This window comes from Cucumis sativus, chromosome 6, assembly GCF_000004075.3.
Source record: "Cucumis sativus cultivar 9930 chromosome 6, Cucumber_9930_V3, whole genome shotgun sequence".
In the NCBI taxonomy this organism is placed as follows: Eukaryota; Viridiplantae; Streptophyta; class Magnoliopsida; order Cucurbitales; family Cucurbitaceae; genus Cucumis; species Cucumis sativus.
In genome coordinates, this window is record NC_026660.2 from 25,771,918 (window position 1) to 25,796,099 (window position 24,182).

General features: G+C 27.8%; 1 protein-coding gene across 1 annotated transcript; it reads left to right on the top strand.

Annotated features, from left to right (window-relative positions):
• Positions 1–15,949: 15,949 nt before the first annotated feature.
• Positions 15,950–18,396, top strand: LOC101211093 (probable indole-3-acetic acid-amido synthetase GH3.1). The gene is made up of 3 exons (XM_004141845.3): positions 15,950–16,343; positions 16,442–16,543; positions 16,642–18,396. Exons 1-3 carry the CDS (start codon positions 16,018–16,020, stop codon positions 18,035–18,037), a joined length of 1,824 nt encoding a protein of 607 aa, XP_004141893.1. The 5' UTR covers positions 15,950–16,017; the 3' UTR covers positions 18,038–18,396.
• The last annotated feature ends 5,786 nt before the right edge of the window (positions 18,397–24,182 follow it).

Consider the following 24,182-nt stretch of genomic DNA (forward strand, 5'->3'; position numbering starts at 1 on the left):
GAAATTGTGATATAAATTTTCAAACAATTTCTTAAAAATATGATAAAGTTAGATAATATAATTTTTTTGTTTTATTAAAAAAATTTGAGGGGAGGAATACTTTGACCTTCATATTCTTGGCCAATAATTAGTAATAATTAGTATTGTTCAAAGACTATTCTATTGGACAAAACCAATTGGAGGGAGATGGCAATAATAATAATAAATAAAATAAAAGTCAAATCGAGCATAATGTACGGTGTTAAATAAAATTTGTATTAGGTTAGTAAATGAAAATAAATAATTTTATTCTTGCACGATATTAAAAAGTAATTGTAGATCTAGTCACTTTTTATAGTTAATGTGTAACATATCACAAAGACCAAGAAAGTAAATCCCTAGTTTTTTAGCGCATTTAACATGACTTAATTAGTTAATTCACATTTCTTTATTCAAATTCTCCTGCTTCTATTTATTGAAAAATAATTCCAATATTTTAAAAATGATAATACTGATAATTTTAAATATATTAAACTTGTATTAGAATGGTAGTTTTCACAATCCATGGATCTATATGCTGCTTGAAAATAATTGTAACTTGATTAACCGGTAGAAACACTATTTATTTATATGATCAATCGGAGAACATGAAACGCGAACTTAAATGGGCCTATGGGCTATCATGGACCGCAGATATCAGAACACAACGGGTGGGCTTATTGGTGAAACAGAGAGAATCAAACTTATACTTACTTTTCTTATTGGGCCTATGGGCTTATTGGGCCTCGTCTATACCAAATTTTTAGAACAGTAATAGGTTATTATATTATCTAATATAAATGTAAATTACGTAATTACCGAATCAATAACCTATACTTTCTTTTCTTCCTACAACAATTGGTGAAACAGATAATCAAATTACAGATTTCGTGACTATAAAAGTTATCCGATGATAATTGAGTTAAACTCTCGTTGATGAATCAAGGAGCTAAACTATTGTTGATGAGTCAAGATATTACACGTACTTCTATACCATTTGGAATATTTTTCCTTTGCATGTTTATTCAATTTTATGCACCTGCCTTCACACACCTAATATTAATATTGTTTTTTATTTCTTGAAGCTTTGTTCTTATTCTATTTTCTGTTTTTTTTTTTTTTTTTTTTTGCTATATTTTTATGTATTAGTTTGCTTTTTATTTTAAAATATTCGAAGTTAAAAATTACCTTAATTTTTTTTGAAAGAATTTTTTTTACTATGACTTTTAAATTTCGTAATAAGCATATTTCATAATTGTTTTTTTTATAATTTATTTGAAACGGAATTTTAGCAATGTATAAATTTTGTTTGCTAATTTTTCTTTTCAACTTTACTTAATATTTTACAATCACAGTATTTATATAATGATATTACCGATCTAGATTTGATGAAAAAAATATTGCAAGTCAAATTTTGTATTTAACAACTATATATGAAATTTTTGTATCATCATTTTTTATATTTAAATGTACGTTATACATTTTTTATTTTGCATAATTAAAATATATTTAAGTCAAGTAAGAAAATACAAGAAAGTAGAAACGAAAAGTAGTTATGAAACAAAAGTCTACAACAATTTCATAATTTCTTATTTAAAAAAAATACCAATCATCTTCTATACTCTATAGTAGAAACAAAAAACATAATATTATATGAAACGATGTGGAAGATCATCGTTTTTTTTTTTTCAAGTAAAGAAATGATGGAGCAGAACGCTATTAAATAGTGGAAAGAAAAATCAAAGGGGAATTACAAAATTTTCAAATGAATGATGAGAATAAAAGATTAATAAAGTTGATTCTTCTTGTGACAGTGAAAGGGAAAAAAAAAATGAAGGATTGACCAAAAATAATGTATATTCTTGTAGGGGACAAGAGAAGCAAAATTTCAACGAATATGTTCACTAATTATTAATATTAGATATGCAACAGATAATAGACTACTTAATCCTACACTAAACACAATATACACCCTAATTAACCACTATTTTTAGATAATTGTCAATATATATATAGAAACACACACACACACACATTTGTTGGGTATTTTCTTGAGAGAGGAAATGTTAGCTTTTGACCACAGGATCTGTCATGGTTACCCATCAACTTGGACTCAACTAGAGTTCTTAGACCAAAAATCAAAATATATAAAAAAGAATCAAACCATTTTATTTTTTATTATGCTATTTAAAATAATGGCATTTATTCCTATTTTAAATAGTTTTTCAAATTACCTAAAAACAGATATGAAAATTGAGTCAAATCACAAACAAAATCAAAATTTTGAAACCACTTTTGTTTTTTTAAAAGGAAAATAGTAATAATGATAATAAAATAATAAAAGGAATAATAGTTTGAAAAGTAGTATTTATCATTTTTCAAAAAAATTCATTGTTTCGTCAGTATTTATTATTAGTACTAGGAATTTATAAGAGAAATTCTTACGAGTATACTATTTTTATTTAATCAGTATAACAAACGCTATGATTTGATGTTGTTGCATGTAGAATTAATTTTAAGTTAGATCATATTATTTCCAGGTTCCTGTGTGTGTTGGACATTTTGCTTTATCGATATTAAGCAGGAGCAGGAGCAGGAGTAATGATAATAATAATAATAAACTTGTTCAATTAGGATTAGTATTCGATGTAATTTATTGGGTAGGTTGGAAAAAAAGTTAACCTACACATTTAATCCATAAACTTTTGGTTAATTTTTCAACTTCATCTCTAAACTTTTTAAGAAATATAATATATATTCGAAATTTTGTCTAATAAAATCGTTGAATTTACAATTTTTTATGTAATAATTATATATATATATATATATATTTTCATGAAGACAAATTAGGGATAGATCAGAACTTTGAATTTTATATATGTCTAATAATTGATCTATTAGATACTATTAAATTTCTTGTAAAATCCAAATCTAAATTTTGAATTTAATTTTAAATAGATACGTAAATAAAAAAATTTAGGGGATAGATCAAGAATCTTTTAGCTACACAAACTTAAAAAAATTAGGATGTATTGGACGCAAAAGTAAAATATTTGAGGATTGATTAAATATTTTTTTAAGTTTTAAAATTAAAGAGATATAAAATTGAAAATTAAAAAAAATGTGTGATTTGTGTTTTACCTCATAGATCTAATTGATATAAATTTGAGAGTTCAGGCTCTTAATTTTGAACACTTTTAAGTTGAAGATTAATTTTTATCAAACACTTTTGAAAGTTGAAAGATTAAACTAAACATACAAAACTTTAATAAAAGTTCAAGAAACTAAACATTTATTGGACTTACATATGGTTTGAACACATTAGAAGAATCTTTAAAAATGACATAAAGCCTCCAGATCAATTATGGAAATACATACTAAAATGACTCTCAATTAGATGACTTTTCTCTAGTCTATCATCATCTCTAACGGATCGATTTTTGTACTCTTTAACCTTATGCATTTAATATATTAAAGATATTCATTTGGTATGGAGTGTGATGAGAGTGCTAAAGATGTATTACTCTCATGGAGATATTTGGGTACGCCTATGATATATTTTCGATATCGAATTTTTTGAAAAAAAAGTGTAATTGGACAAACATTGGAAATGTTTTGGACATCCTATGGTACCCTATTTCTTTTGATAAAAACTAGACAAAGTTAGAAAATGGGGAGACACTTTGTTTAAGATAAAACGTAAAGTATTGTAATTAAAAAAGAAATGTGTCAAAGGGAATATTAAGTAGGGTTTTGAGAGACCATTATTAAACACAAATTAACCAATCAATTCAAAAAGGGCAAACGCATCTTTCTTAACCACCGACCTGTTGTTGTTTTGAATAAAAACATTTGTCATTGTAGCTGGCCATGAAGCTAAGCTAGGGCTTAGCTTTAGCTACCTTCATATGTCGACAACATATGGGCAAATATCAGTTTTGTGTGTCTATTCATTCACTGCAAAGTGCATCTGCTACAAATCCAAACATGTCATATTATAGTCATATTAGTCGTAGACCCGATTCAACTCGACCGATTCATGTTCACCTCTAAACGTTTATTGTATACATCAACGTCTAAAGTATGTGGGTGTTTATAATGATGTTAGTTGATGATCATGATTTTTTTTTCTCTTATTATTATTATTATTATTGAAATGTCTTGAATATGTGTTTAGCTATATCATTCTTATTATAATAAAGTTGTTTCTTTCCTTCGTTGTTTACGAAGAATGACATAGATAAACATACTACTTGTGATGAACCATATCAATCCATATATGTGAGTTCTTTTTTTTGTGCATGACAATGTAATAGAGTTATACAACAATATCAATGATCTATATTCATATTGTTACACTTGTTATTTTATTTTAAAAAAAATTATGATGAATGTTTACTTCAGAGAAGAGATTATTGGAAGTACTACCAAGACCGGACAATATATATCTACAAAAGAAGAAGTTCATGACTATATAAGAGTGAGAAATGATATCTACATCCTTACTGCATCTCAAATCCAATTGGTGTGTTCCTTAATCCTTGCAAATGCCAACAATCTTGGACCATCTTCTGATGCAATATCCTTATTCGATAATGATTCTCTTTTCTCATAACTCGGCAAAGAAATTTCTAATTGCTTCTTGATGCACTAAATCTATATATCCTTTTTTGTAATTATAATGAAATAATTGTATCTCTTAATTGAAATGTTCTTACTTTGATCATATTTTGTATATTTATTGTTTAATGAACAACATGTCAAGAAAAGGGAACATGTTTTCATTGACACATGATGTATATTTTGAGTGATTCTAAAAACAATAGCAAGTGATTGAGAACTTAGTTGTTTAAGGTAGACAATATATAATATAGTTACATGAAGATATTTAAGAAGTGTGCTGTTGTCCCAACAATTTTGTGCTGAGAAACATATGGATATATAAAAACAGTGACAATGGTTCAAAAAAAGGAAAATTGAAACACAAAGGGATAAAGATTAGAATCCAAAGAGAGTGGGTTTCTTTTGATAGGATGATTAAACTTTGATTTCACATTGAAAATTAATCTCAACTAGTTTTTTCTCCATCGATATCCTTTCCCTAACATATATTTATATTTGGATTGACAATTATGGATGTTGGTCTGATTCAATGCATGGTCCTAAAAGTTTTGGAACTTGCCTCATTTTAGCCAAGCAAAAATGCTATCCACAATCCAATCTATTTCTCCAAATTCTTTTGTGGTGGGTGAGCACTTTATCATTTTTTTTGAAGTATGATTTATTTTAATCAATCCTTTGATCCCTTTACCTAATTGGATGAGTCAATAAAATCCTAACAAAATAATTGATACCAAAAAACACATAAATACATCCTAAACATGTGTCCAACACAATTACAAAAACTAAACGTTTGTATAAAGAGTCTCCCTCAATCTAAAAGTTGTTTGTGCCTAGCCACAAATCTCCAAAAGATATAATCATTGTGGTACAACACTATAGAATATGTCATTCCATATCAAATTTAAGCATAGTAATTTAGTTAGATAAGACTAGAGATGTTTCACCCGTGAAATGGAGCTGGAGATGACTTTTGCGTTCTTGTCCATGTCCTTGTTTCGTTCTCCATCTTCTTGAGATTTTTTAATTAATTTTCGTTGATTTAGTGCTCAACCCAAAATTCAATTTATATATACTAGGATTAACCTTTTTCAATAATATAGTTAATTTTTGTGGAAAAATTATTTAAATGAGATTAATTCCATATGAAAAATTTTTAAATTAAAGAGACATTAATTAAATTTTTGTAGTATAATAACAACCATAGTTATAATAATAAATTACAAAATTATAGAAGGCAAACAAACCTATGATGTCTAATTCAATGGGAATCTCCACTCAATTAATTAAAGCCAAATTTTTACAATTTCTATCCTTGATCAACTAGTTAATGGTAAAAAGTTAAAAATTCAATTTAACTCAATCCAACTTAATTTTAGCCACAAACAATCATTTGTCGTACAATTACTTCTTCCATATTAAAAGTTAAATCCTACATCTTTACTAAAAATAAAATGAAATATTGTTTTTTTAGGGTAGGGGAGTATTAATTAATAATTATAAATGAATATATATAATTTGATTTTGGACCCACCGATTGACAAAGTGTTCCACATCCACGATTACGAGAGAGATCATCGCATTAATATCAAATCCCAAGCTAAGAAAGGCACGTGAAAAGGTATTTTTATTAATTAGTTCAAATATTTTCATAATAATTAAGCTAAGCTCACGAGTGTTCGATTTATCTTTCATTTAATTTATCAAAACATTATTTTTTTTATTATTTCAATTTATAGTAATGTTTGCCTAAAGAAGGGTACTTTGTTTTATTTTTGTGCCGACTCACACATGCGTGAACTTAAAAGTGCGTTCTTTAAAATCATAACATTTACATTAATTAACTTTATACTATTACTGTTGTTGTTGTTATTATATATACGTTCTTGGTTGCAAAAATGAATAGAGAGATGGGAAAATATGAGGTATTATAATAACAACACCAAATAAAATTTTACATGAAAATTAACGGAAGACTGTCATTTCTTTTTAATTAAAAATTTTTATCCAACTGTGAGATGACAAGTATAGTCAATCTAACTATTTAGGTAGTTCAAAATATATATATATATATATATATATATATATATATATATGTCATAATTATTATTCCTTATTTTTGTAGTTGAAAATTTAATTTTGCACTTTTAATTTGTAATTAATGGTCACTTTGAAAATAAAATCACCTAAACAAGGGTAAGATAAAACCTATAGGTACAAAACCCTATACATGCTACCAATACCAACCACATGCCCAAAAGTGAATAAAATTAGACTTATTATTGCTTCAATCAACCCTAATAGAGAGGTAGCTAGTATATAATACATATTTATACTTTAGACAAAAAAAAAAAAAAAGAATCTTTCAAAATTTGTGGATGTGTGTGACATGTAAGAGTAAATGTTAGTTCGACGAGATTGTATAGTTTATCGTCATATATGACTTTACAATGCTATAGATTACAACCTAACCAATGAACAAACATACGTAGGGAATTTTTTCACACAAAGGCATGGAAAGCACCATCTAAGGAAGAAAAGTTGTGCAAGTCATATCATATAAGATTCTTAGATGAGAAAAACAATATATATATTATATGATGGTGTAATGAATGAATATAACATGGGTGCCTTACTTTTGTAGGGCAAAAGGAAAAGAAAACAAAATATCTTTCTCAAATATATGGTCATTTTCAGAATATATACATATAACAAGTTTAAAAGAGTTTGTAGTTTTGTGAGGTAAGAGTTAAATACAAGTGCATGCATATGTCTTGTCTGGTTTTATTTTGATTATTGCTTGTCCCAATTGTCACTCTAAAATATATTGTTGTCGTTGACTCAATTAAAATCCTAAGCTTCAAACATCATTTTCTATCCACTCCACAGCCAGCTCTCTTCTACCTCTTTTTTCATCCCATCTTCTTCCTCGTATACGTGTGTTTCTTTCCCACTTATATTATCAACACGTGTGTGTCTGTGCTCCCAACCCATGCATCTAAATTCAACTCAACCTTTTTGCAACTTTAAAGTCCCAAAATACATATAATACATAGAGATATTTATAATAAATTCTAATATTTAGTTGGAGGTTTCCATGCATCTTCTAATCGATCTTTTTTAGTATATTTCTCAAATAATTGTTTCCAATCCAACAATTTGTTTCCAATTCTCTTTTTAAAATTTCATTATCTTCTCATTAATCCATGGTTAATTGTATGATATACTCCGTTCAAATAATTTTTAGAAAAATCTTCGACCGACTCGCATTTGAGAGATTGTTATAAGCACGATATGTTTAAGATTTTTGTAATTATATAAAACTTCTTTAATTTCTTGGACATTTGTTTAGCCTGTCCACTGTTTTCATTAATGATAGTCTGAAGTATCGTTAAAAAAAAAAAAAAGTGTGTGGGAGAAACATATGGAAAAGCTACAGGAGAGTGTAGCAAAATCTAGGGCTATAGAAGAAGGGCTGTAATTTGTAAAAAGTTGGTAGTGAATATCTTTGACTGATTTAGATGGTACACCAAACTAAGTTCGTAACCTAAATTGTAGAATTTACCCCAAATGTCTCTCAAATCAAATAATTAATACAGTATTGTACTAACAATTTTTTTAATTTAACAAATTATACAGAAGACATCAAACCATCCATCTTTAAAATAAAAATTGAAGTCTTTATTTACTAAATTATGTTTGAATTGACCTTAATTAATATTAATACTCAAAACATACTTTTTGCCCAAATAGTTTGGGAAAGGTCAATTTGTAAATTCAACTTATTTGTTTTTATTTTTGTAGTTTAGTAGTACGTCCTACCCTTATCATGCGTGATTGAAGGATTTTTTTAATTTAATTGTTAAAAAAGAAAAGAAAACTATATCTCTCACTGATTAATTTCTCTATCTCTTTTGAGGTCCAAAAGGGTTGCTTTCTGAACGCCATATTCGTATCAAAACAAAAATTTCTTTACCCCTTACCTAATTTTATCAACTAATTCGGTAGAAACTGAGACTTGAACCTAAGTTTAGAAAGATTTAAGAAACTAATTTATCTTTAAGATCAATTAATAATTTAATATAAAATTAATTTATATATATATAACGAATTCAAAGTTGAGGGAGTTCGGATGGTAATAACTTTATTATAAATATAATATATATGTTATGAACACAATCCTTCCCTTATCACAAGATTTGTTTTTCTTTTCTTTTTATAAATTGACCTGAGTATGATTGTGAGAATGACCATACCCTTTGAACAATATAATGTACAAATATAGGTATTAGTATAGTACACGTAATGTATTCTCTATGTTTTATTATTTTTATATTAATTAAAATAGGGACAGTTTTGGTGTTTATTGAGGGCAGTAGGGAAGGAGGATCTAGTTTAGGAGATTTTATGTTTGCATGTGAACCTCAACAGTGTTACTAACTTGTTATTCTTACATTTATGAATTTGAATAAGTACAAGTAATTTCTCTTTAACTTTTAATTCAATGTTTTGACTTTATGTAGCGTAAAATTCTTATTTATTTCAAAATTTTCTATAAAAATAAAATACTTATGCTCAATTTCGAAATAAACCCGTACGTTTACCAAGAGAAATTCACTTAAAATAGAAGTGTTCTTGAGGAATAGTTTAGCAAAAAAAAAAAAAAAAAATTATATTTCTAAAAAATATGTTGGCTTTCAGATTGATGAGTGATTTTAAGGTAGCCTCAAAATTGATTGTTCAGTGTTTAAATCTATACAATATCATTCTTGCATTGATATTTATTTTTCACATAGTAAGTATTCAACAAATTTTTATGTCATACAAATCAGGAAGAAAACATCATGATATAATTAAATTTTACCATTATCTATCAATTTGATTATTATTATTAAAAAAGAAACGCTTTTGAGTTTATTAATATGAGTTAACAAGAAAGAGATAGGGTTGGTTAGATATATACTGTGGTTCAAAATTACTTTTAAAATTAATTATTATGTAGTAGCTATAAACAAACATAAAACTAAAATATGGTTAAAAGTTATGTACGGTTCGTTTCATGCTTCATGTTCTTATCTATTCCATTTCAAATTCATTTTTTAAAATATTTTATTCCATCTCTGTTCTTTCATTTATGGATCATAATATAATCTTCATTATACACTTCATATTTTTCTATGAATGATTTTTGTGATTTTAATTTAAAGTGCACCTTCATAAGTATATTAATACTATAACCATCAATTAGGTTGCCGTTGGTTTTTCAATTTTTTGTCAAATTGTTTAATCTCAGTTTTGTCAAGAATCTTTTCCAGTCTTTAAAAAAAATTTAGCCAGGCTCAATAAAAGAAAAGAAAAACAGTTTCTTCTATCCAAACACAATGAATTTTGAATGCAGTGATTAGTGTCAAAATATGGGGTAGAAATGAAATTTTAAAAATAAAATGTCTAATTTAAATTCAAAAACTAAATATAAATTAAATTTTAGTGACTAACAAGAGTTTAACTTAACTAGATAAAGAGATTCGAGTTAAAGTATAAAGGATGTACTTCATCCATGTATATTGGAAAACATAAAATTGAGTAAATTAGTGGATAGAACGTGTGGACAAGTTTTTGACAAACTCCTTCCAACCTAACTGTGTGTTCTGAATGTAATAATATGAGAAAATTTGGTAAGAATAAAGAACCATAATTTGTCTCAATGTTTGACCATTTTTTTGCATTCTTTACAATTTAAAAAACCCAGCTTCCTTCAAAACCATATTATTCTAATGGCACTTCCTTCCTCACATTACATAAAACTATGTTATTTTCTCCAAATCATTCCCATCAAAGAAGATCTTGGTCTCCAAATCATTTTTATTCTTTTTATTTCTTTCCTCCCCCAAAAAATGATCATAATAATGCCATTTAATTAGGTTATTTTAGTACTTCTATTAATTATCTATACATTGTTACAAATAAATCATTCAGTAAATAAGAGAAACAATTTAGGAGAAAAGAAAAAGGCAAAGAGGCAGAAAGTTATATATATAAAAAAAAAAGTGGAGGAAATTAAGAATAATAATTGATCTCAACAATAATAATAATGCATGTGTATGGTTCTGACTTTGAATACCGGATTACTCGCACGCTTCATAACTCATTAATTAATGAAGTTTGTGAAAGTCATGATATGAGAGGTTTTAAATATGAAGCAAACGTGTGTGTTTCTTTTTTCTCTTAAAAAGTTTTTAAAAAGGAAAAAATCAAAGTCAATGGCGACACACAAACATAATTTGCTCTTACTACAAAACTTTGATTTTTCAAACCCTAATTCCTTTGACCATCCGAATGTTTTATGGTAACTTAACAAGAAACCCCCTATAATCCTAATCACTTTAATTTTCCCAATTTTCAAAGCTAAATTCATACATTTTCACTAATTCTTCTTTTAAAATATAAAAATCTTCTTAACTCTTTGTTCCTTTGTTGCTAGACAAACAGGTCGGCCCACTGGATTCTTTGACTCGGAATCATCTAATTATAATTTTCAACGCCCATATATCTCTCTTTCTTTTAAACGTTTTTCTTACGCAAACAACCCCTAATATTTTTTCTTATACTTTACATTTAATCCTCACCTATCTCTCTCTCTCTCTTATTGCTTCTGTTTTCAAAGATGGAAATAAAAAAAATATATCTAAGCTTTTAATAAAATATTGATGATCTTGACCTTCCAAACGTTTTTTTTTCTCTCTTATATGTTGTTCATAATGTTACATTTCATATGAGTACAAAGGAGGATTCAAATTTGTTAACTGTTGAAAGAAATGAGGATATATCTTAGTTATTGACTTGGTTTTTGTCGTTGGGTTTTTTTTCTTTTCCATCCATCGTTTCTCTAGAAACTCCATATTAATGTAGGATAACTTAACTAATATTTGTAATGTACTTTTACAAAAGTTTTAAGAAATTTTTACTGTGTAAATGTATAATCATAACAAATACTTTTATTAATATTCAAGTTTTTTTCTAAAAAAAGAGAGATGAATTGACTCATTAACTAGTAATCGTGAAAACTATATATATATTTTTTTAAAACAAGTCACTCAAGAGAAAAGAGATCATAAGAAGTATGGTAATTAAAAAAGACTATGTAGATTTAATTAGTCTTTAGCTTAGTTAATAAATTGTTTTATCACTTTTAAAAGTTATTATGTTATATGCCGTTTGGATTGAAAAATTACTAGAAATCATCATGAATGGCATCAAAATAAATTTGTTTATAAAATATAGTAAAAATTGGATGAATTTTACAAAATAATAAATGTCCAAATCATACCAAATAGAAGTTTTATCAATTAATAACTAAATAATGATGGAAATTAAAGAATTAAATCCTATATCTACTATGGTTGTATTATAAAAGATTTTTTTTTCGAAGAATAATGGAGGAGATTAAATGTTAGCTAAGTAACCTTTTACATGTCAATATGTCCAATAGGAAGATCAAAACTTGTCATTTGTGGGTCATTATATTGATTAAATTGATTGCTGTATTGGAGATGTGTCACTGTTTTTAGTTTATTGTAATTTGATATATGATTTTTACTTTCCCAATTTACGTCTTTAAATTCTATGGTAAATAATCTTATTTTTAGAAGAACTAGGGAGATAACTGAGAACACACCACCATCTCATAAAATCTTGAATTATTATTCTTTCAATTATTATCACTTTTTTTTTTTTTTACAATTTTCTTACTTTAGTTTAGAAAATCATCAACTACTAAATTGTGATGGGAAACAAAAATAATAGAAGAAAAAGTAGTTAGGGTTTGGCAATAAATGTTTGATTTTCTAAGTAGAAGCAAACACAATCAAACCTATTAATAAAACTTAAAGCTTTTTCTTGCAAAGAGGTACAAAGGTTGTCTTAGCCAAATTTTGAATGGTCATAACATTTTTCATTAACAACAAATAAGAATTGTATTTAACCCTAAAATCTTCTTTTCCTTTAAATAGAAAATTGAGGCAATAACAATAGTTCAAAGCTGAAAATGAACCAACAAACTAAATCATTTTTTCTACTTTGTTTTCCTATTTTTGAAGCCATTGATTCAATTGCATAGTAAAAATGCTCAAATTTTATTAAAATTTTAATTTTCTCTCACACAATAAGAGAAAGTTTAGTATGATTATCATTGAAGTTAAATTTTGTATTTATATACCATTAAGTACCCAACTATAGTCATTTTTTTTAAAAAAAATACTTTTCTCCAAGGAGGCATAATATTACAAAACTTTACTAATAATAATAACAATAATAGTAATATTTCAAAACTAGGGAATGTATAATCAACCTCTATAATATTTAATTTAATTGCAAAATCATTATAAATATAGACAAACTGAGTAAAAAGTACTTAACTATTTAAACCAATATAGGACATTGAATAAATTAACATAATTAATCAATGGTTTTATCACATTTATATTTATATAGCTTGGAAATATACTCTATATATAACAAGAGATAAACCATAAGAAAAGTTTTGTTTTGTCTCTACAATATATTTTTAGTAGAACAGATGAACAGTATATATTCCAGTGTCCAAAAAAACCCAAACAAATTAAAAGGTAAATTAGATCTAAACAGTTTTTTAGATACCATGAAGATCAAAGCATATTTGATAATTCTTACTTCTTGAGACATGCAGATTGGGAGATTTAAATTCCTCTTCTCTTCACCTTTTTTAACAATGATGGTTTTCTATGCTTTTTCTTTCTAAACCTTATTGTTATTATTATTATTATTCATTATTCATTATTATTATTTTGCTTATATAATTAACTTGGGTATAAGATAAGGGTTGCCAGTTTTTCAATTAATTTATTTTATTAATATTATTTGGCAGCTTATATCATTGCTGGTGGCCTCTCTCTGCAACTTAGATATTTAGCAATATACATGAACTTTTATATTAATATACACCATATATTAAACTTTCCCTAAACTCATAACATAAAGAAATTATGCTAATAGTAAATTTGCTGTAACTATCTAATTTTCTTTAAATATTTTTGTTGCCAAAATCAACTTTTTCTATATACTTTGGAAATTTAATGATTTAAAGTGACTTTAACATAGATAATTGACTAAATGACTTGAGATGATAAAAGAATGTGTATAAAGATATTTATTTTATTTGTATTAATTTAAATTTACTTTTGTGAAATAAATAATCTAAAAATGATTTATTTGAATTAATGTTAAAAAAATTTAATATAGAGGAAATCCGACACCACACCAAAATTGATATTAAATACAATCGTAAGAGAAAAACATTTTTATTAAAAATGGTTTTCTAAAAAATGTTTAATGCACAAGGTATTCAAAACAAGTTCTTATTTAAATGTCAAATGAAAAAATAATTTTCTTTTGTGAAACATATATTAGCAATTTTATATGTTTATAGAATAACATATTGTTAATTATAAGACAAAAATCGAATGCAATATAATGGTTTTTTTTTTTCTTTCATTTGATTTTTTAAAATGTAGTGTTTTGATTATCTTTTTTTTCTTTTGAGAAATTTCAATCTAAAAAGTCAAAGTTTTGCAACAAGTGAGATATGGTAAAAGAAGAAAAGAAAACTAGAATTAAGATATTTAAACACTTTAAATTAACTAATCAATTAAAATTAATAGTCAAAATTAATGGTCAAAATTTAGATATTATACACTTAAAATTTTTGGTGCATGGTTCGCACTTATAATTTTTTATAAGATATAATATTTTCTTAATTATTTGTTAGTGGACAAGCTGACTGAGTGTTCAAAAAAAAAAAAAAAAAAACCAACCAAGGGAAAACTCTACCTCACGTAATCAACTGGGCTTTGAAAAATATAATAAACTAGTTCCTTAAATTGTATTTTAAACGAAAAAGTAATTAAAGTAAAAGTTTTGAAAGTTTAGAGTAAAGTTATATATTATATAAGTTTAGCATTAATTATATTAATTATTGAAGGAAAAGGAAACACATTAAGTTGGCGAAGAAAACTATGTAGAATTGCAATGCAACTGTCATAAGTTTAATTTAAAAATAAACAAAAACAAAAACAAAGTGAATTTTACCTACCCTCTTCATTTTTAAATGCCGAGACAGCTTCAAAAACTAAAATCCTAATCAACTGGAAAAGGAAAAAATAAAATTAATAATCAACGTCATGTTCACGTGATACAGCACCAAATAATAATTCAATAATTCCCACAATGATCTTATCCTCAATTAATCTATTGCCCTTCTATTCTAAATCATAATCTCATTACCTTTCTTTTTTCTCTTTAAATTAAATCTCATTGTTTTCTGTATAATTTAAATAATATCATGATTAATTAAATATTTTCATGTCTCCGACCAATTTCTATTAAAAGGAAAGTTTTTTTTTTTATCGAATATTTTGTTTAACCTCTTCTTTCCATCTTTCATTACCCTATGCTTTCCATATTTGCTTATACAGTGCCTGAATCAAAATATGTGTGTTAACAAAATATCATATGAGTTAACTCGTTTGAACATAGTTTAAATTCATAGAAATTTGAAAATGAAGAACAATTATTTTTTAACAACCATTGTAATTTTTGAAACTTGGTTTAATTTTTGAGTAAATAATGAAACATATAAATTAATGTCTAACGAAAAAAACCATTGGTAAAATCCAGACTTCATATTTGTTGGATAATATCCTTAAAAACCATAATGATAATTTAATTAATTAAGATACCATTCATGGTGATCAACCTCCAGCTCATAATTGATACAGTTATAAAGTTAAAATCTAAGAATATAAAAGGTAAATTTGGAAATGGTTTGATTGGAAAATGATTAAATTAATGAGCGTAAAATGATTAGGATGGGATTTAGTCGTTAAGATGAAGATACTGAAATTAAAAAGGAAAATATGAAGGAAGGAGAAAAGAAAAGAAAAACATAACCACAGTTTTGGCCGCCTTCCTCCCGTTCCGTTCCCTTCAGAAATTGGCTGCTTCCGCCGGCAGCCGTCGTTATCTCCAATAAACACGGTCCTCACTCCAAGACAAACCCTTATTTGACCTGGCACAACATGTGGGCCTCACCTTGTCTTCCCCTTCTTCAGCACACCTATGTGTCTTGGCCCCACATGTTCCTTCTCCCCCACACCACTTTCCCTCTCCCAAATTTTCCTTTCTTTCCTTTCTTTACATGACGTGGATATTGACGTGTCATCCACACCATGCATTTCCATTTCCCTATATAAATCCCACACTCACAACTTCTCTACTCATCTCTTTTCTTCCTCTCATTCCTTCTCTCCTCGCATCCTTTCAAACTCGTTTTAATTTTATCAAATAATGGCCGTTGTTGATAATTCTGAATTTTCAACTCCTCTTGGACCGCCTGCCTGCGAGAAAGATGCCAAAGCCCTTCGTTTTATAGAAGAAACCACTACTAATACTGACTCGGTTCAGCAAAGGGTTTTGGCTGAGATTCTCACCCAAAACGCTCACACTGAATATGTCAACCGGTTCCGGCTCAATGGAGCTACCGACCGGGATACCTTTAAATCCAAATTTCCTGTTGTCACTTATGAAGATCTCCAACCTGATATTCAACGTATTGCTAATGGCGATCGCTCTCCTATTTTTTCATCCCATCCCATTTCTGAATTCCTCACCAGGTTTCATTTCGTAATTCCCCCTTTTTTTTGCTATTATTATTTATTAATTAAACTAAATTAACTTAGGGTTAATTATATATGTTTAATAATTTATCCAGTTCTGGGACATCGGCTGGAGAGAGAAAATTGATGCCGACAATTAAAGAAGAAATGGAACGGCGTCAATTACTATACAGCCTTCTCATGCCCATCATGAATCTGTAGGTTTTCTTCTTTTTTTAAATTAAAAAAAAATAATTTGGTGAAAATTATATATAAAAAAAATTTGACAATGAAAAAAAATATATATAATTTTCAGGTATGTGCCGGGATTGGACAAAGGAAAAGGACTCTACTTTTTATTCGTGAAGGCGGAGACTAAGACTCCTGGAGGTTTGGTGGCTCGTCCAGTACTGACTAGTTATTACAAGAGCGATATCTTCAAGACTCGGCATTATGACCCTTTCAATGACTACACTAGCCCTAACGAGGCGGTTTTATGCGCTGATTCTTTTCAAAGCATGTACACTCAAATGTTATGTGGCTTGTTGATGCGTGACCAAGTCCTCCGCGTTGGTGCGGTTTTTGCCTCCGGTCTCCTCCGTGCCATTCGCTTTCTCCAGCTTAACTGGAAACAGCTGGCACACGACATCTCCACCGGAACCCTAAACCCTAAAATCACGGACACTTGTCTTCGTGAATGTATAACCTCCAAATATCTAACAAACCCGAAGCCGGAGCTGGCGGAATTCATCTCAAGTGAATGCTGCACGGAGGAATGGGAAGGGATTATCACGAGAATTTGGCCGAATACTAAATATTTGGATGTGATTGTGACTGGAGCCATGGCTCAGTATATTCCCACCCTCGAGTTTTACAGCGGTGGTTTACCCATGGCTTGCACTATGTATGCTTCTTCCGAGTGCTATTTTGGGGTAAATTTAAACCCAATGTGTAAACCCTCGGATGTGACCTATACCATCATGCCAAACATGGGTTACTTTGAATTTCTCCCCCATGACTCGTCGTCGCGAGCTCCCGCTCTTTCACGTGACTCCCCACCCCGACTTGTTGACCTTGCCGATGTCGAAGTTGGGAAAGAGTACGAGCTTGTTATAACTACTTATGCTGGATTGGTTCGATACCGGGTTGGTGATGTCCTCGAAGTCACTGGTTTCCATAACGCCGCTCCGCAGTTCCGATTTGTGAGGCGGAAGAATGTTCTTTTGAGTATTGACTCTGACAAGACCGATGAGGCCGAGCTCCAGAAAGCGGTCGAGAACGCGTCGTCTCTTCTACGAGAGTTCAACACCACTGTGGTGGAATACACAAGTTATGCAGATACCAAAACAATCCCTGGACATTACGTTATATACTGGGAGCTTCTTGTGAAAGATAATGAAACAATGAATTCTCATCCAACGGATGAGATTTTAAACCAGTGTTGCTTGGCTATTGAAGAAAGTTTGAACTCGGTTTACCGACAAGGCCGAGTTGCGGATAACTCAATTGGACCATTGGAGATTAGGGTGGTGAAAAACGGGACATTTGAAGAGTTAATGGACTATGCGATCTCGAGAGGCGCGTCGATCAACCAATACAAAGCACCACGGTGCGTAAACTTCACACCGATTGTCGAGCTTCTTGACTCTAGGGTAACTTCGTTTCACTTCAGCCCATCAAAGCCGCACTGGACACCAGAACGACGTCGTTGAGGTTGACAACAAAAATAAAAATTTCACATTAAAAAAAAAATTGAAAGCGACCCATATGTATAAAAAGATTATTATGATGATGATGTAGAAGCCAAAGTAGAAGAGGATAGAGTTTGAGTTTGTTGGATTATGCATATGGCTTTTAGAAGTGTCTTTTGATTATTATTATTATTATTGTAGAGTTTTGTGTTTTTTTTTTTTTATTTCTTAGTGAAAATTAATTTCTAAGTTCATGTGTCATGTCTGTGCAATAAGGTTCAAGTAATTAATGTCTAAAATATGGGCTTCATGATGTAATTGTTCTTTTACAAAATATGTCTGTTGGTCTATTATATATTGAATCTTTTTGTCTTTGGCTTTCTTCTTTATTTTTCTTGCTTTTTAGAGTAAAGAAAGAGTGAAAAGGGGAAAAAAAAGGCAAAGAAAAAGGTTTTGTTGAAAGTGAAAATAATTGCTTTTTATGAAATACATATTTGTTTTTGTTGTTGCTAGCTAGCTGCTAGCTGCTGCTTCCATAAAGCAACCAAACACTGCATATTTTCTTGCTATCACAGAGACTTGTCCACTCAATTCATTAGATGCATTGCATGTATCTATAGTTGTATTTATTGATCATAATTAGTTGAATAAAGTTCTTCATTGATCTTCAGTAATTTAGATGTTTTTTCATCATCATTCTGTACATTGTAGCTATAAAGGAAGTTTGTATTGTTTAACAGTTAAAAAGTTAAAATTTTGTTTTTCTTTAATCTTTTAAATCAAATTTACCACTATACTTAGTTTAGTAACTAACTTAAGCAACTTTAACAACTTTCAATTTAACACCTAAATTAATTAATTCTAAATTTGAATATACACATGGTAAAAAAATAAAACCAATGTTTTCAAAAATGTTAAATGACATAATCTTCTTTCCTAGAAAGTCTGGGATTTAATCCGCCATCATAAAATTTCTGTGTTAAAAAAAAATTACTATGGTCCTCATTTAGTTGTTTTTTAAGGTAAAAATGGTAGGGGTACCCTTGTGTCCATAAACAAGCTAGAAAATAGTAAACCCTAAATCATAAATTTGGTTGAAAGCTTAATAAGAAAAAGGATAATATTTACAAATATAATTTATAATTTGGCTAGGAATTAAAGAATATTTTTAAAAGGTAAAGTAGATTACATATAAAGGAAACTAGCTTTAAAGGAACTTTGTGTGTGTATATATATATGTATAAAGAAAGTACTTTTACTTTTTTAATTAAAAGAAAGGGAAAGATATAGAAAACAAGAAATACAGAGAACGTGTCAGGAATTTGAGAGTTGTTTTTCAGAAACAATTCCATAAAAGGCTGAATGCTACTTTTAAAAGACGTTTAAGACATGTTCAGTGTTTTCAGATTTTATCGTCTTTCACTTTCTACAATTCACTTTTATTTATTAATATTAAATACCATTTTAACCCATTAATATATATAACAGTTTCATGAAATGCTTAAGCAGTACTATTTAACATTTGATTTGGTAGAAATTGTATGAATTCTTTTTATATCTTTATAAATTAAATTTTTTTCTCATAATCAATAAATTAATTATGAATAATCAAGGCTTTATATAATTTCTTTCAATAGACTTAATTAATTAATTTACACCATCAGAAACCCCCAAATTAACTTAATTTACTTGAAACTAACTCATCATATAATCTTTAAATAATACCAAATCATACATCACCAAACATTAAAAGAATTAACGTGAAGAAGAATTATTAGACAGAAACCTAAAAGATAATTTTACCTTTTTTTAAGAAATATATTAGAAAATCCTTTAAAGTCTCTTGAATATACACAGAAAAAAACCTAAAATGTACATGATTAAATTACAATAATTATAAATACATCACTTGATGATAGACTTCATCGGTGATAGCCCAAGTGTTAGATTCTAAATTTTACTATATTTACTAATATACGTTGGACTCAATTGATTATTATATATCCAATTTTGGTCTCATTAATTATATAATTAAAAAAAATAAAAGAATAAGAAATGTGAGAATGGGAGTTATGGCACGTGGGAAGATATTCGTTGCGGGTCTGAAATAGGATATGTGTTTGAATAATTTAGGGTTTGTGTTGTGTGTGTGTGGGAAAGAAGAGGCATTTTTGAGGCATCAATTTTGGTTTTGGCCTCTTATGGTTTGGAGCCACTCCTCTTGCTCTCTTCTCCAAGCCCTTTCCTCTCTTTCTCTTGTCTCTTTCTCCTTTCTCCTCTCTCCTCCCCACTTTTAGGGTTTTCATCTTTCATACACACATATTCTACATTATTTAACAACTTGTTTTGACTCCATTCTTTCTTTCTTGGAATCTATGTACTCACAACAAGGCGTTTTTAAATTTTCAGTTTAGATCAACAAATTCCCTCACCAACACATCTTCGATTAAAGATATCACGTGTTCAAATTCTACATACGTAAAAAAAGCTTGATGGTTTTTCACCGAAATCGCAAATATTTCAAATATTTAAAAAATTGAATTATTTATCAAATACTTAAAATAACTTTTAAATACTTTCAATATTTATCTTAAACAACTTTTATTGGAAAAGTTTAAAAGAAAATAACTTATTTTGGTTGGGATGAGTCGATTAAGATTCACGCAACTAGCTAGAACATAAGGGAGTCTAAGATTTAATAAACGTATTTAATTCCCGACTAATCAAAATCAACTTGAAAATTAAACTTACAAGTTTTAGGAAAAGGGGCATACGAGTGGGAGATGATAAATCAGTTGAGAATCTCTGGCAATGCTAGATATTATAACTTATTATTTACAATTTAATCAATTTTAGTTTGATAGTAATTTATTTAATTTCAATAAAGGGGGTATATGATATATGGATCAAGGGGAGTTATTTATAGGCATTAGCCAATAGAGATTGAATGCGTAAATTGACTAAAAGGATGGGCAAAGCATTAGGTCTAATAAATAATTGTGTCTTTTTCTGATAATCAATTAAAATAATTAAGATTAACTTTTGGTGAGATTAGTTGAGTTTGTTACGTCAAGTTTGATTCTTAGCTAGGTGCATGTGTTTGTTGTCTCTAAATTAAATGTTGGGAAGATAAACCAAACTCATGTTATAGCCACTCATTACTCGATATTTATTAATTACTTAATTAAACCTAATCTAAATGCTCTTAATTTTATTTAATTATGCTAGGGTTTGGTGACAACATATCCCATAATATTTTATTATTTACAAAAATTACACTAGTTCGATAACTAAACCCACGTATGTTTCACATACCACCAATCAAATCATAACAACTTAGGAAAATAAATATGTGATTAACAGAGCTTTTAGTTTAAAAATAACAATTATGTCACTTTTGCAGTTTAAAATTTGGATATATTTTAGTTTTAATTTTTTTTAATTAACAGGTTCTAGTGACATTTTGAATGGATAAGGTACTTTTATTTTCTACAAAAGCATCCTATTTTAGGTGGGATAAAATATTACAATTTAATCTTATGATCATGTGGGATGGCATGTTGAATTTATTTAACTAATGTATATGGAGTAATTTTAGCTAAATTAAAAAATATATATATTTCAATATCACAAAATCATTTTTTTTAATAATGTTTCTCAAAATGATTGATTAGTATCAAGATAAAATTAAAACTAATAGATCATTAAAATGGTATTTATATATAGACTTAGTTGTCAATAACAAAAATTAAGTGGTTAACAAATGAAACTTTAATTTAGTTAATTAGGACTAAGTTTTTTCTTACTAATAATAATTTCACTTAAAAGTAGATCACTAGAAACCATTAAACAACAATTGACACCCTAGTTAGATAGGTGTGAACTAATAAACTTTGGACAAATGAAATAAATATAATAAGTGGAACTTACTTCACAAAAAGGCAAATTCAAATGCCAATCAGTGACAAAGCCAAGAGGGTCGGTGATTAAAATGACCTAAAAGGTATTACCACCTTGTCGCTCAAAGTGATTTAAACTATGTTAAAGGAAAGAAAGCTTTTTAAGTGTTGGGTTGTCTCAAACCCAGAATTCAACTTCAAATTTAACCCTTATTAAATCTTAACAAATGATCCTTTTCACATTGGTTAATCTTTTTCTTTACTCTAATTTGATATGAAATCTAAACAAATATATTTTCAATTTTTCACTTAAGACCTAAAACTAAGAATATATATATACTCGCATTTACTTCATCCACACACTTGTAACTAGTTTTGGGTGCACTCTTGATAACAAAGTAAAAGATATAGAATGGTAAAAGAACAGACAATGTTGAATTCAAATTAAAGTATGCTTATATTATCTTTATTTATTTATTTTTCAAACGGAATTCAACCAAAGTATAATGTCTAATCAAAATGAAAGGTTCTTTATTTAAGGATAAATATCAAACGTTAATTGATGTTGGAGTATTTTTAAATATTAGTTAAAAATCAAAATACTTTTAAAATAAAAAATTATTATAAAAATTAATAAACTTCTATTAATATTTATTAATGATATTGATAAACAATTTTCTTAATGTTTATTATTGATATAATCTAAAATTGTTAGATTTTCTTAAAATATCTGTCTTTTATAGTAATTATATTCCTCATTAATCTATTTTATTTTTCTTATAAGAAAATTTGAAATTGAAATAATATTGATTTAAAAATATTTTTATCTCCAAAATTTTCATAGAAACAACTTTGGTTTATAAAAATTTTAGGAATAAATATTTTTAAATTTGTAACAAGAACTTTAAATAAACAATATCTTATTTAATATATTTAATTGGTATGAAATATTTCTTTGAAGTTCTTTAAAATTTGTTAAAAAAAAAGAATATAGACTAGATTATAATGACTTATTTAGTTTAGTTTATATATGCATTAAATTATTACAAAAAAATTAATTAATTAATTAAGGTGGAAGACATGTTTGAATTAGTCAAGGAAAAATGTTTTAAAAAGTACTTATTGCTCCTGGTTGTGAAAACAAATTGTTTATAAAATTAAGCAGTTGTAAATTTTTTTATAAAAAAGATGGTGAATCGATAGAAATTAATGAAGAAAAAGTAAATTTAAACGTGAAAGGTTTATAAGAGGGAAGAAGGAGCATACAGAACAGTGATGGAAGGCTTTGTTCCCTCGAAGTTAGACATTCTTTAAGGAGAAAGAAAATGGAAGCAACACTTAGAATCGACAGAACAAAAACAGCAATTACTGTTTTTGTAAAAAGCCAAAGTATATTTTGTCCTCTCTCTTCTTTCTTCTTTTATGTTATTTACTCTTTACCACACACACTGTCTACCCTTTCTGATTTACCTTTTTGTATTTTCACTTTGTCACTCCTTTTATTTACTGCTCCACTGCCGACTGAATAAAGAAACAGACATCTTTATTACAAGAATTTTTATATATCCATTTCATAGAAAATATAATACATACCTTCTTCTGATATACTCATGATGTTGATTTTTGAATCATTTTCAAACCAAATACGTTTGAAGTGAAAAGGGGATGTTGCCTCTAGAATTGTGTTGATTTTAATCAAGTTTTAATCAAAATTTCAGAGGAAAAGGAATTTGTGGAACCCATTCAAATGAAGTACTAGAAAGTGATCATTTTTACATTGATCATTAAGTTAAGGAATTGGTTAATGATAAATGTATTAATTAATGGTTTACTGACAATAAATATATATAAATAGTTTATGAACAGTCGACATGAAAATGATGTATCGTGCATGCATGGTACATTGATAATAGATATAAAAACTCCGGTGAAAAGAGTAAAAAAAATAACATATTTTAATAACACCGAGATTGTTTGAGATTAGAATATTCACCTCTAGCTACAATAATTATTATTTAAAAATTTCAATTAGCTTTTGTAAACACTAAATTAAAATCTATGTTTTTGTTACAATATTCACTATTTACTTCGACTTTCGTTATTTAACATTCATTGTAATTTAATATTTTCTTTTCATACTAAAATAATCTACACCACAAAAATACACTATTACAATCTAAACTAAAATAATAATCTACCTGTTAACCACGAACTATTATAACTATAATAATTTAGGAATATAATAACACATCATTTACCCCAAACAC

Bases quoted from the DNA above. Each gene is read 5' to 3' on its own strand.
- LOC101211093 (XM_004141845.3), top strand. From the start codon at position 16,018: ATGGCCGTTGTTGATAATTCTGAATTTTCAACTCCTCTTGGACCGCCT. The intron at 16,344-16,441 runs GTTTCATTTCGT...TAATTTATCCAG, and splicing joins ATTTCTGAATTCCTCACCAG to TTCTGGGACATCGGCTGGAG. The intron at 16,544-16,641 runs GTAGGTTTTCTT...TATAATTTTCAG, and splicing joins CTCATGCCCATCATGAATCT to GTATGTGCCGGGATTGGACA.